We start from the raw sequence: 14,960 nt of genomic DNA, 5'->3' as shown, positions 1-14,960 counted from the left end.
TAAAGCATCAGCAGTAGGGCCACATCTCAAACTGAGATGCTAAGGAGCATTCAGTGGCTATTGTTGGTTGAATTTCATACCGGGTGACTATTATTAGTAATTCACTGCAGAAGTTGTGGGGGGGGGGGGGGGGGCAGCAGAGGTTATAAAGGAATATATTTCCCCCCAGCAGAAAGCAGGCCAGTGGGTGTGCAATTTTCATGAAAAAGAAAGCTAAAGGCCAGTGGACTCTCGCCTTCACTCAGTCCAAGAGTCTTGCTGGGTCACACCGACAGTCGGTGGTATGACCTGCTGCTGAAAGCTACATGGCAGCAAAAATCAATATTTACACAATGCACTGCATTCAGGATATAAATAAGTAAATATGAAGAAAATGACTTCTCTACAGTATGCGTCTCTTTAGGAAACTGACAAATTAGCTGGTCACCGTATGAGTCCGTCCGATTGACCGTCGAGCTCAGGGGTGTCTAAACTTTTTTCCTCCGAGGGCCGTTTACAGAACAATCGAAAAATGCATGGGCCACTTGGAAATTCTTCGACTTTAATTCATTTAGCAGGATAAAATAAACACGGTATCTCAAACTATCACTAAATGTTTTCTTTATTTTTATTTTTTATTCGTTTCATTACAGGTATAATTTGGACAGATGGGAGGCTGTGATTGGTTGTTCCCCGAGCCCAAAACGTGTGATGTCATTCAAATAATGATATTATTAGGAGAAATAACATAATTTCACAATAATAAGGTGGTGACATTAATAAATTCATGATAGACAAATGATTAACTTTTTTTGCTGCTGAAAATTGGAACATAATAAAGTATCCCTTTAAGTCCACCACTTACAGTTAAATTCCGTAGGTCAGGCCCTTCACCAAACACGTCCAATTAACATCTAATTTATCGCAACACCAACAGTCATTTGAGTTATAAAATTTCGCTAGTTAAGGTTAGATACTTTAATAAAGGATAACTCAACAGGAAGTCAGACTCTTGCTCAAAGGGGGTGTTGCCTGGAGGACCGTTGGGTTGCGAATGGGCGTGGTCTGGCTGTGATTGACAACAGCAACTTGCTAAGAAGCCGTTTAAGGAGGCGTGTACGGGAATGAGCCTGTTGGCGGTGGGGACGAATACGTCATGCGTAACAAGTGACGTAGTATGCATTGCCTCGTGTATTAAGAGGACAAACAGCCAAATTGAGTTGATCCCAGTGTGTTACCTGAAGATGGGGCCAAACACACGGTTTCTGCCCCAAATTTAAAATTTCAACTAAAATATCAAAGTAATGACCAGGACATGTAAACAGCATTTGTAGACATGAGTTTATAGCTTATCAGAGAAAAAAAAGTTGGTTTAGTTTTTGAGTTATCCTTTCTAATTGTTCGAATTTCTCATTTTAATTGCTGGAGATGAGTGTGCGTGTTCCGTGTCCGTGAGTTGACTTCCAAACGCTGCAGGAGGTGGGTGGGGCTATAGTGAAACACAGGAAGTTGGAAGCTGATCACTCCACCAATCAGGTTTTATCTTACTGGAACGTCGCACCTAAACAATCTACTGCACATGCAGCAAGGCCGAACGACGTCTCGAAAGACGTCGCAGCAAATTTAGAATTTTGACGTTTAATATGGCGTTTCTATTTGCATACGTCCATCATTGACACAAAAATGGTCGTCACCGGCGCGAGTCACTTTGATTCCCGTTAAGTCAACGTGAGCCACTTGTAGTAGTGCTCGCTCGCGTTAGCAAGGTGTCAAATGTAGCCGAGTTAGCCATCCGGAAATTTTTATACGAGCGCTAGCATTTCAAGTTACCGGAAGCGAGGATTTTAATTAACATGATGGTTATGTTACTCGATTAATAACAATCTCGAGGTAATTGTCTGTCAGAGTAACCGGCGCTGTCCGGTGTGTTTATTCCCCCCGGCTTCTTTCCGTGATTAAAACTCTGGCGTTAGCTTAGCTTCAACCGCAAGTCAGCCATCAAGCTGGACAAAACATTGGATTTAGTCGGCTTTAAGTCGAGTGCGGCGGGTTCGCTGACCCCTCAGAAGAAAATGAAGAAGAGGAAGGAGCTCAACGCCCTCATCGGACTCGGGGACAGCAAGAGAAAGAAGGCGAAGAAGGGCTCCGGTCACCGGCTTCTCCGAACCGAGCCGCCGGATTCGGAGTCAGACTCCAGCTCGGAGGACGACGAGTTCAACGGCATGAGCAGCGGAGCTAGCTTTGGCAAGTAAGTGATCACTTTTTGGGGCAATAATCTCATGTTTGTTGCAACATTTAGCATACTGGACAACATGGACTTCTTGTTATAGAACCTTATGTGTAAACAGTCCTTTCATACATAAGTCACAAGCATATTAGCACATGACAGCGCCAAAATAAAATAATTGTTAAAAATGAAGAACAAGCACAATTAAGTGGGAATGTTAAAAAAAAAAATTATGACAGTGCTCAGAATATCTCACCATTTTATTTATTTATTTTGTATAATATTAGAGTTATTTTACAGAACAATAATACACAATTACACACAAGTTAAGTCGGAATGTAATAATAATAATAATAAACACAATAAAGAATTAAAAAATGTATGTAATTCGCTTTTATTTATTTATATATTTTTGAGATGTTTTCCGCAGTTCAACATGTATTTCCATTGATGTGTTTTGTTTACACAAACAACCTTGTCTTATTTTAACCTCTCAATTAAATCATGTCAAAGTCATTTGCTTTTATCAGGGATGTGATTTTTCCGCTAATTCGCGGAATTCCGCTTTTTTTATCTCCAAAAATAAAATGTTACAATTTTTTAAGTGGTAAAAAATCCGATTTCGTCTCTCAACAGCGTTCCATTTTAGTGTTTCCGTAACTGAAATGAAACTGATCTTGCGATTGGCTGAAGTCTCCGTGTTGACCAATAAACGCGCTTGTTATAAAGGCATAGGAGTATGCCATTGTTCATTTCTCAGACGTTTTTGCCGGGTGTTTAAAGAAAGATGTCCGTGATCGAACGCAAAGATGCTCCGCGAGTTAAGGAAATTGACAAGATCGTAAAAAACAAGTTTCGATGGGACTGGTTAGAGAAGGATATATCTACAAATGTTGGAAAGAAGACTGTGACGAATTTGTTGAGTGACTTTATTCGGAAGATCGATCGTGCCGGGAAAGCGCTTTGCATTTGGTGCCATGATACCATTGACTATGGTGGGAGAGGTTTCAAAGCTCTTGAAAGTCACGCAAAGAGTAAAAAACACGTGAAAGAACTCCAGTCAAGAACAAATTATTCCATCGCTGGAAGTTTCGGCGCCCAAACGAAAACTCCAAAACTTTACGGCCTCCATCCCTTATTGACATCACAATCGGAAGCGGTAATAGAGAGACGTGATCCACCCCAACAACCTGTACCAGTTGCTGACAGAGTCGTGAATTTTGAGGTCGGTGGTAAACGTTTCAAATTAATCGAAATCAAATTTTCGAAAATATTATAACCTAATAAAAATGGCCATAAATATTTAACATGGTTAATCATTGACACAAACTCAAATGAATGCTGCATGTTTGCACTTTTCAGGTTTCAATATGTTGACTGTCTTGATGTATGCAGTTACAGAGATGATCTTAGTCAATCATGCATTCGACGAATGCATGATTGTGTTTTTACCAGAGCTTGCTGCATGAGGTATTTTATGTTTTTGTTATGCATTATGTATTAAATTAAGAATGATTGATTAAATGATTTATTGCATGGTAAATATATATGATGATATTCTCAGTGATAGTTTTTAAAAGCAAAGGCAGTCCAATGTTTTTGAATGTGACTGATTTTGAGTTGACTAAAACTGCAATTTTATATGGGATAATTCAATATACATTGAAAATTTATGCTGTTGTTTTGTCTGTTTCTTTGTCTTCTGAGTGCATTGAAAGTACTTAAAAACACGGAAAACCCATGAGCTCTGGACCTAGCTGAGTGCCCGCGACCCCCAGACCCCCGGCTAAATTTTCAGATAATTTCACTTTGGTCAAATCACATCCCTGTTTTATTTAAACAAAAGGGGGAAAAAAAACATCAACATCTTTTTAAAGGCCTTATTACCTAACCCGACAAGGGGCATTATATTATGAGAGCAAAGTTATAATATGAGAAATAAATTGTCATTTTTTAAGAATAAAGTAGTGCTGTATACAAGTTGTATATATGATTTAGCAATTTTATTAAAAGAGCATTTGCCCTTTTTACAAGATAAAGCTGTAGAAAAATATAATTGATAAGAGAATAACTAGGGATTGTCTAAATATTTGACCATTAACAATAGGAGTGTTAGAAAAAATTGGGCAATATATCACGATATTACAGCGCGCAATTCTCGAATCGATTCGATATGCGGCCGAATCGATTTTTAAACATCAATTTTTTATGGGAATATTCAACAAAACGTCTTACTTAGGGTTAGGATTCCCACATTAAGCATGGAAGAATGTTATATTAATGGAACATTAAGCCTTAATATTTTTATTTCAGTGCTGTTCAAACATGAAACCGACTGCAACCTGTTTGTTAAATGCAGTGGCTCAGTTATAAGCCCGAATTTTCAGATGAATAAATAAATTTTATACAAATCTAACAGTGTACATGTACAAGTTTACTGATTAGTATTTTCTATATTTTAGTTAGTTTTTTTAAATCGCAATAATGAATTTATAGATTCGTATCGGAATTAATCGGTATCAAATCGAATCGTGACCTATGAATCGTGATACAAATCGAATCGCCAGGTACGAGGCAATTCACACTCCTAATTAACAATATATACAAGATTAAAGGTGTGATTTTAAAAGGACCAAATGTAAATGACAAAAGTTAGAATCGATGAGGATGAAGTTGTCATATTGCCTGTTATAAAAATGTGTGCAGTGTTATATATTACGAGGCAAAAGTCACAATATTAGGAGCAATAACATAATTTAAAAAGTCTATGAATTCCGGAGAGACCAGCATCTCTACATTGGATTCCTAGACCACAAGGCCGCATTTGACACAGTCCACCACTCATCACTGTGGAGTATCCTACTAGCCCTCGGCGCACTTCCAAAGTTTACCACTTAACCAAAGTTTACCACGCTACACCAACGCACAGAATAGATGGCTTTGACAGTAGGGCTGTCAGAACCATCGAGAACATCAGGTGGCCCCAGCGAATCTCCAACGAAGCGCTTAGAGCCTGCACAAACCAGCCTTGAGCCTCCCGCCTGGTTGCACAACGCCGCATCCGCTGGTTCAGCCATGTTCTTCGCCTTCCCCCTGACCACCCGACAAGAGCCATTCTGAAGTTTGACCCAAAGGTTGCAGGCTGAAGACGACCACGAGGAAAGCCCAGCACCCGATGGCTAGACATCATAGCGGACGACCTCCAACAACACGGAGTTACCATGAAGGATACAGATCTGCTGGCACAAGACCGCCAGAATTGGAGGGGCCTGGCCCACCTGGTTGGCTCTACGGGACGGGACACCAGCCCCAACGCAGGAGCAGTGATAATGACATAATTTCACTATAATACCTTGTTTTGTTATATACTGTATATTAGGGGTGTTAAAAAATCAATTCGGCGATATATCGTGATATTAAAGCGTGCACTTCTCGTATCGAATCAATATGCGGCAGAATCGATTTAAAACATTTTTTTGATGGAAATATTCAACAAACGTCTTACTTAGGGTTAGGGTTCACACTTTAAGCATGGAAGAATGTTAGATTAATGGAACATTAAGCCTTAATATTTTATTTCAATGCTGTTCAAACATGAAGCAGATTGCAACCTGGGCCCGGTTGTTCAAAACTTTACTTATACCGGCTGTTAACATGCTGTTAAAGTTAACGCACCTAAGGACCACCGCTAACTTTTTAACAGTGTGGTTAACTCTTTGCTTTCACGTCAATAATCAGACAACAGACAACACCATTGTGAATAGCAGCTAATTATTAAATTTTTATATATATTTTTGTATTAATTTTAATTTTGAACAATTACAAGTATTAGTAATAGTTATAAATAGAAGATGAAAAATACACACATTAGATGTATGTAAATACAAAACGACAAATAATTCAAAACCATTTTACCAAAATATTATACAAAAAGACAAATCAGTCAAAAATACAACTGTTAGACACAAATATGAGAAACAAAATCAGACAAACATGCAATATTATATGCTACAAAAATATTGGCAAAAATACAAATATTACACAAAATATTCACTGAAAATACACATAGAATTTTTTTTATGATGAATAAAAAAAAATATTTCACAAAAACTCCTAAATTGCTTCAACCATTGATTGAATAACGTCAGCAGAAAAGTTCCTGCTTATTTTTTTTGTGCCGAGTGCGAGGGGTCGTTTGGATAGTATCTATTTCTTTCGCCAACCCGGAAGTAAACAAAAAGAGGAATTGTGGGATATATCGGTGCTAACCAGTGACTTAAACGGCATGGTTAACTTTGACGGTGCCGTTAACAAACAGCGTAACTAACTGTGTTTTGAACAACGCATAATTAACAGCCGGTTAGTTAACGGCGGGTTAAGAATTTAACCACCTGTTAGGGCTTAAACAGTGGTTAAAATAACCAAGAACTGAACAACTGGGCCCTGTTTGTTAAAAACAGTGGCTTAGTTATAAGCCAGACGTTTCAGATAAATAAAGACATTTTCATCCAAATTTTACAGTGTACAATACAATTATGTTTAATTAATGATTAGTATTTTCTAAATGTAAGTTTTAAAAAATCGCAATAATCGATATATGGATCCGCATCGGGATTAATCGGTATCAAATCGAACCGTGACCTATTAATCGTAATTTGGATCAAATCGCCAGGTACTAGGCAATTCCCATCCTATATAATATTGTAAATTGTTCTGTTTTATGTCATTTGTACTCATAACAATCCCAAGTTATTGTTCACTTCAGTGGCCCTCTAATGCTTTGTAGTTTATGGCGCTTTGAAGACGTAATGAAAACATACAATCCCCATGGCGTAACAAACCTCTGAAAATATCTTTCCCATGAATAATTAAAGAAGCGTTGCAGTGTTTCTCATGCTGCCGCTTTTGTCTGCTCACAGGCGACGTTACAGTCAATGCTGCACTGTTTGCTACCCATTGTTTCTTTTCATCATACTCGCCGCCTGTGTCATGGCCTGCGCTGGACTCATCTGGATGCAGATTGCCTTGAAGGAAGATCTGGACTCGATGAAGGAACAACTACGCAGGAGTAAGAGCCTCTGGCACGGAGCTGCTGTTGTGTTGTGATGGCCATATAGAACTTTGAACCCTTTGAACACTGTTGTGATTTACTTATTTTTATTTATTGAACAGTGGAATCCAGCCAAAAGGCGTCTTCAAGTGAAATACCAAAATTAAGCGAGGACCTGAAAAACAAGGACAGGAAGCTTGACGACATTGAAAATGGAGACAAAGGGTTGAGCAAACTGTGGTTCAACCTCACAGACATCAATAGAAAGGTTAGCTGTTATTTTAACGTTGTCCAACTAGATGTAAGGAGAGTTACACCCACACACACACACACACAGGTTTTTTTTCCCCCAGTAAGGTAAAAATAGTTGCCCATCCCTTGTAATAGAAATGAAAGGGTAAGCATTATGAATTCATATAGTAAATAAATAAAAACATGTCATTTCAGATCACTTTGTTGGACTCTGCTGTAAACCACTTAAAGGCCAATTTGAAATCGGCCTCCGATTTAATCAGCCTGCCTACGACAGTGGAAGAACTTCAAAAGGTGGAGTTTATAAAATACATGTTTTCATTGTTGTTGTTTATTTTACGGAGGTGTTTTTTCCCCCTCTGGATTTCAGAGCGTGGCTACGATCGGAAGCACGCTAACAAGTGTTCAACACGACGTGAAGACCATGCAGACTGCGCTCGAAACTCAGAAGAATTCAGACAGTTTGAAGGCAACAATGGTAAATTTGTACACAAATGAGGTATTCATTTAACACTATCATGTTACTTGTAGCTGAGCTTTGGAGAATTCACCGGCGCAGGGCTTAAAGTACTCCGGCACAGTGCCGGATTTCCGGCGTAAGAGCCACGAGCCAACCACAAGCAGAGTAGGGCTGGTCTTGTTTTGAAACAGCACAACGACAAATCCAGCAAAGTAAACAGTTTACATGTTAGGGAATATTTGACACGTTTGGCAAAACACCGCCAATGCGGAGAGAAGGCCAACTTCAAAATAAACCTTCCCATACCAAGTAATATGTGGAGCGCAATACTAAGGGATGCTTTTATTTTGAATTTTTTTCCCGGAGTGTTTTGCCTGTCGCAGCGCAACGGTGCCTGCCGTTCATATTGCCGGCGTAAACTTTTGCCACCAAAGTCAACAAAACAACTTTGTCCTGAAATCACGTTTGATCGCCAATTAAGGGCACTAAAAGAAGACTTAATTACTCTTACATTGTATTGCACGGTGCATGTTGCCAGTGTTTCGGGCGTCTACAGTGTTAGCTAACGGTGCTAACGGCTGCAGCTAGAGCCATCGGACTACTTCTCAAAGGCAGTCTAATCGACGTGATGATTGCACACTTTGATGCTGACAGACGGACACAGTTGCCGTTCTTGGAGATCAGTTTAATAAAACAGAGCTCACTCAATTGGGCAGTTCACGGTCGGCAAAATCACAACTGTGGTTCTGACCTCACTTTGACTCACAGACCAAAAACTGCTCGTCTCGGAATTTCATTTCACACAAAGTGCTGTACATGGAGTAAAAACGGGTAAAACAAAAATAACACCAAATAAATTCATAATTATCTTAAGTGGGAAAATGGACATGTCAATAAAATAGCACAAGTAGGTAAGTAAATAAGTAAAATAAATAAATTAATAACAAAATACAGCAGGCACCATAAAACATTGAAACAATGATGAGTCTCATGCCGAGTCAACGCCAAAGAACAAAGATGAGTCTTAAGAGTGGGTAGAGAGGGTGGTTGTCTAATATTTAACGTTAGGTCATTCCAAAATTCATGGGGACAGATTTGTCTAAAATCTCCCTAACGTTCTAGAGAGGAAAATAATGTGCTGTTAAGCACAATTCAAATTTAAGTAAAAAAATAAATAAGTTGTTTATCTATAAATGAAAGTTGGTCGATCATTAGTAAGTGGAAATTTATTTTTTACGTCTTCTGTATTCATAATTGTTCTTTCACCAAGCGAAAATATTTTTTTTATCCAAATACCTGATTATTCAATAGAATATACTGTAGGATGTTTGAATACCAAAATATTCGATAGCTGTAGCACTAGAGGGGACTGCAACACGCAGTGCTATGCTGTACTATACATAATATACAGTCATTTCTGGACTATAAGCCGCGCTAGCTAAATTTGGGGAATACTCGAGTTTGTTATACATATAAGCCGCACCCGACTGTAAGCCGCAGATGTTTTAATGTTACCGCACGGGGTTCCCACTACTTTTTTTCCCATAATAAGGCCGCAAATTGTCTCGCTCTCGTTCTGTCTCTCTTGCTGTATTTGGGCTCACTTGGTTTGTTTTGCTCTGTCTGACACTCTTGCGCTTCCTTTATAGTGCGCCCCCTTGTGATCTGATGGATAAGCTGCACATTTGTATTAGCCGCAGGGTCGAATGCAAGTGAAAAAGGTAGCGTCTTATAGTCCAGAAATTGCAGTAAATGGATAATGAAAGAGATGACCTGACACTTGGGAGGACTGGCCGTTTCATGAGTTTCCCAAATGCCCCAGTCCATCCACGGCGACGAGTTAAATAGTAATGGCTTGATGTCGGTTGAACAACAAATTGGCCCGTTGAACACTGCACCACCGCTCCCCGTAAAAAGTTCAGGCTCAGGATCTTTTTTTACTGTAAGCCCTGCTGGTGCACCTAATGAATTGTCCAGTGATTTCATTTCCTGAACACCTCGACAAGAAGCAACCATAATTTGAAGCCAATTAAGAAACGACTAATGGAATAGTGAAAAAGTTGTCATTCAGTTTAGCTAAAGCAGTGCGTCCAAACTACGGCCCGGGGGCCATTTGCTCGCTATCCATTTTCTGTGGCCCGTGACATATACTAAAAATGGCATTTGACACAGTTAAAATTCAAAAAACAAAAAAATCGGGAAGGTCAAAGTAAGAAGGGAGGGTGTTGAAAAAAATTAGGTGCCACTATTACAAATAAATTGGTTTATATAACTAGCACTTTTCTAGATATGCAAAAACACACCATTTTGTAGGACTAACGACAATTTGTCTTCATAACATTACGCGGCCCTTGCGTCCTTCTGATTTTCTGTATGGGGCCCCTTAAAATGAAAAGGTTTGGACACCCCTGAGTTAAAGCAAAAGGAATCATACCAGTAGAGCCAAAAACAAAACAGAATTTTATGAAAGTTATTGAATGTTTAATGATTAAAAAAAAAAAATCACCAATTAAATTAGTTGTGAGAATATTTTACAATAAAAGGGACAGATAAAAATGTAATAATTTTACAAGACTGCGGCATATTTCACAATTAAAATGTGCGATTTTATGAGAAGGGGATATGTTATGATAAAATGGCAATATGAGAGCAATTAAATAAACATAATGGCTTTTTTGTGAGAAAACTCCATAATTTTACAAGTTTATGATGTAATTTTCTGAGAATAAAAATCTATTACAAGGGGGAAAATGCTGTAATTTCACAATAATCAAATATTAACATTTTGAAAAAATAATAGCTTGCGGAGGATTTTCTGAATGTGCTCATGTAACTGCACCATGTGAAGCATCTGCTCTACTTGTCATTCCTCAGCTGCTGTCCTCTTTCTGCCTATTAATCTTTTAATAACGAGGGCTTGCGCGTGGCCGAGATGTCAGCAGGCTGCAATCCCCAAACCAAGTGCTGCCAATGTTTATTTATGTATTACAATATTCTTATGCAACATACATGATGTGCCTTGGGTGCAGTTTCCATTGCAGAAGACACTGGGTTAAGACCGGGCTCGTTTCACTGCGCCATCATGCTCGTGTTTTCATTAATAATGCATGGACCAAGTGCCAGTCTATTTTAGGAGCTTACTTTCTGAGTACAAAAGTAGGTCAAACATTTGAAAAAACTCCAAAATTTGGCCTGAAATCGATGATGAAAACACGTTTTTTTTGTACTACAGCCTCAATAGTAACCATGTGTTTAGTCGTTTGACGCAGCTCGTAAATAACTTATGACATTGGGGAGTGTGAGATTATTTATTTTTGTGCTTTGCTTTGTGTTGTGAACTTGGCAGCCAACAAGGTGTAAAGCAGACTTGGAATGTGTTCACACTGTTCCTGTTTTGTCCGATTGAAACAAACAATGGAGACTTGACGCTTATGGGAAGATGCTGGCTTAGTTTCAGGTTGATCTTTTGACACATGTTTTCTGGTGGAAGTTCTTTGTGGAGCGCAGACCTCCGCCTTGGCCAAAATGCTAAAATCATTGATTTCTCCCTCAAGCTTACCGGTAATTTAAGAGCCAAATTACAAATGTTCCTTCTTGAGCCAGTTTGCTCCCGTTTGCAGTTTCTGAACCTCCTTTATAAAGCCTTGCAGAAAATAGAGGCATAGTAACAGTATGTATGCATGTGTGTGTGTGTGTTTGTTGTAACAGGACATAAGTGACCTGAGGAAAGTGGTGAGCGAGTCCAACCAGACGGAGGCCAAACACCACACGTGGAGCGATGAGCAGATCCACATGCTCCTGTCAAGCGTCGCCGAGCTCCAGCACAGAGTGTCGTCTTTGGAGAATGGCTCCAAACAAAACGTGAGATTTTTCTTTGGCTTTGTCACATTTGCGCGCACTGAAGGGCAAGATGCCCTTTTTTCTGAATTTTGTTTTTTAAAATTTGATCTTGTACTTAGTGACATTTCAAAAACAAATGCATGATCTCTATTTCTTATTTGGAAAACAAATGTTTGAATATCTAAGTCAGAGGTTGTACAACCTTAGAGGTTGTACTGTGTATATATATTTTTAAAATCATGTATAAGAGTAATTTTTTTGTGCAAGATTCCAGAAACATGAACACAAACACTGCCAGTGTTGAGATATTTCCAAATATTATTTCCCCCCCTATTTCTCCAGTTGAAAGACGCTGAATTTCAACCCTCCAACAGCAGCGGGCCTCAAACGACCGAGAAGATGAGCGAAAGCCAAACAACCAAACCAGGTGCTGCGTTGCCACCCCAGGATAAAACTGATCCCTGCTTTTTACCTGTCTTACCATTAGGGCTGTGAATTGCCTAGTACCTGGCGATTCAATTCGTATCACGATTCGATTCGATACCGATTAATCCCGATGCAAATCTATAAATTGATTATTGCAAACACATTTTGTACTCAAATTTAGAAAATACTCATCAGTAAACTTGTACATGTACACTAAGATTTGTATGAAATTTTATTTATCTGAAAATTCAGGCTTATAACTGAGCCACTGCATTTAACAAACAGGTTGCAGTCTGTTTCATGTTAGAACAACACTGAAATAAAATATTAAGGCTTAATGTTCCATTAATATAAATTTATTCCATGCTTAATGTGTGAATCCTAACCCTAAGACGTTTTGTTGAATATTCCCATAAAAAAATTATGTTTAAAAATTGATTCGGCCGCATATCGAATCGATTCGAGAATTGCGCGCTATAATATCGCGATATATTACCGAATTGATTTTTTTCTAACACCCCTACTTACCATACATTTTTATTTTGATAGACAACACCAAGCCAAGTCCTGATCCACAGACGAGCAGACTCCCACGCTTCCTGCCCCCGAACCGCAACAAGAGAAATACCGACATCAAATGCCAAAAGAGGCGATTCCTTCCTGGAGTCACTTTAAAAGGTGTGTAAAACGACGACAAACGTTGTAGCTGTAATCCAGTAACCAAGTTTGAAGGTTTCTTGAGCATTTACCCAAAATACTTAAAATGGAAGTCAGCCCTAAACATTTCTTGATAATAATATGTTATATGTGATCTCACTAGTCTAAACAAGACAAACATTTGTTGAATAAGAGTTATAAAGCAAAATCCAGGCATTTTTATCCGTAGCAGGAGGGCGGCCATTTTGCCACTCTCTGTCAACTAAATATAACATCAATGTTGCTCAGGTCTCGGCTAACAACCACATCACAGCTCAGCTTCAGAAAACACGTGAGCTGTTGATTGGTTGTTGCCTGAGCCCTGAGCAACATTGATGTCATCTTTAGTCGACAGCAAGTGGCAAAATGGCCGCCCTCTGATATTGCTAAAAACGGCTGGATTTTGCTGCTTAACTCATATTCCACTAATGCAGTATTAACCAGAATACCATATTTAGATTAGTGGGGCTGCATAGAACTTATTATTGTCTTTTTGTGTGTGTGAGGGTGTTGATTTCCCCTTTAAGAATGCAAATGAGATGCAAATCCTGCATTTTGGGCAAAAAAGAAAACATCTCAAGAAATGACAGCACCTGATTTTGCGCACAAGGTCTGAAAGAAATCTTCGCGGACGTCACTGGCGATGCAGCGAGCCTAACGTACGAAGAGCTGTGGAGGAAACTCGGGCAACTTGCCCCAAAAGCTCGTGTGCTGAGGTGTTTCGACAGCGACGGCGACCAGAGGTACTCCCTGACGGAGCTGAGAGCCGCTTATGGGGTGTGAGAGAGTCACCCGCAGACAGCAGTGAACAGTATTGAAGGAAGCCCAGCGGGGTCTGGCGCAGGTCTCTGTAATTGCTGCACTTTTTTTGTGTGTGGGTGAACTGATGGTCTTCTTCCATTTCTGTTCAATTCTGCACAACCTCAGCTCCTGCCCTAAAACTTGAGCTCTAACCCATTCAGCTACAGAATGTCCTTCTTAGAAGTGTCATTCACACCGTCAATCATTGAGATTTCACCCAACCCCCTTTGCGCTCTCACCTGGTACAAGCGTGAAATGTATTTATAGATTTTTATGAATGTTTACAAACTTGACTACTAGAAGCTGATTCTTCCAACCTGTTCGTTTTTAGCCACTTTCCTATCTTAACTGAGACACTTGATTGATCCGAATCCTGGTCAGTCAGTATATTTAATGTATCCGGATATCTTGATTCTATTTTTTTTCCCCTCTTATTTTTTTTTTTCCTATAAAACAAGATTTGAAGGGCTATGTTCACTTGGAAACACTAAGAATTTATGTAGCAATAATAAAGAGGCATAGCATGTAGTAGAGCAGGGGTGGGCAACCAACAGCATGTGGGCCAAAAACATATTACCCAGGAATGCTTACAATATATTATAAACACTTCTTTGATTATTGTATCATATTACGTACGGCCCACGAATGACTTGATAAAATAGAATAAAGGTTCTCCACCCGAGATGGATGCACCAAGCTAAATGTGTTAACAGGTAGTTCAAGCACTGACGTCACTCGTTTAAGACACATTTTATAGGCAGCATAATGTTGCATTTACGGAATTGTCCCTAAAATGACCGCTATGTAAAAAAAAATAAAAAATTTGGTTCAAGGTGTTTGATGACTTTTTACAATACTGATCTTAAAGCTTGTATATTATTTTAAGTTGTGCTTTCCATGTTGCTTATAATGTAACATGTACACATTTATGACAATGCGACAATTGTCAACTACAATGCGGACAATTTGCTGGGAATGCAATTCTGAAAGGTGTTGGTGTAGATCAGGGGTGGGGAACCGTCAGCCTTTTAACCCACATATGCTCACACCATAATTATTTATTTGATCTATAAGTACACTCCATTTACCGTTTATTTAGTATGGAACTTGGAGGACTGGTTCACCATCGCTGATCTCAATGCTGCTACTATACGATTGTGTTTTTGTGTGAGCATCAATGAATAAACGGTTAAAAGATTTTTGGATTGTGGTCTTTGAATTGGAAGACG

General features: G+C 39.1%; 1 protein-coding gene across 1 annotated transcript; it reads left to right on the top strand.

Moving 5' to 3' along the window:
* Positions 1 to 1,528: 1,528 nt before the first annotated feature.
* On the top strand, positions 1,529 to 14,929 carry efcab14 (EF-hand calcium binding domain 14). The gene is made up of 9 exons (XM_086083995.1): positions 1,529 to 2,227; positions 7,126 to 7,274; positions 7,379 to 7,524; positions 7,704 to 7,802; positions 7,879 to 7,986; positions 11,677 to 11,829; positions 12,151 to 12,235; positions 12,784 to 12,912; positions 13,541 to 14,929. The coding sequence occupies exons 1-9, from the start codon at positions 2,052 to 2,054 to the stop codon at positions 13,711 to 13,713; spliced, it is 1,218 nt and encodes a 405-aa protein (XP_085940121.1). The 5' UTR covers positions 1,529 to 2,051; the 3' UTR covers positions 13,714 to 14,929.
* Positions 14,930 to 14,960: the final 31 nt, after the last annotated feature.

This window comes from Leptonotus elevatus, chromosome 1 (assembly GCF_054856555.1).
Source record: "Leptonotus elevatus isolate MCC_2025b chromosome 1, RoL_Lele_1.0, whole genome shotgun sequence".
NCBI classification, from domain to species: domain Eukaryota; kingdom Metazoa; phylum Chordata; class Actinopteri; order Syngnathiformes; family Syngnathidae; genus Leptonotus; species Leptonotus elevatus.
This window is presented reverse-complemented; position numbering and strand designations above follow the sequence as displayed.

Bases quoted from the DNA above. Each gene is read 5' to 3' on its own strand.
- efcab14 (XM_086083995.1), top strand. From the start codon at position 2,052: ATGAAGAAGAGGAAGGAGCTCAACGCCCTCATCGGACTCGGGGACAGC. The intron at 7,275-7,378 runs GTAAGAGCCTCT...TTTATTGAACAG, and splicing joins GAAGGAACAACTACGCAGGA to TGGAATCCAGCCAAAAGGCG. The intron at 12,913-13,540 runs GTGTGTAAAACG...TTTGCGCACAAG, and splicing joins TCCTGGAGTCACTTTAAAAG to GTCTGAAAGAAATCTTCGCG.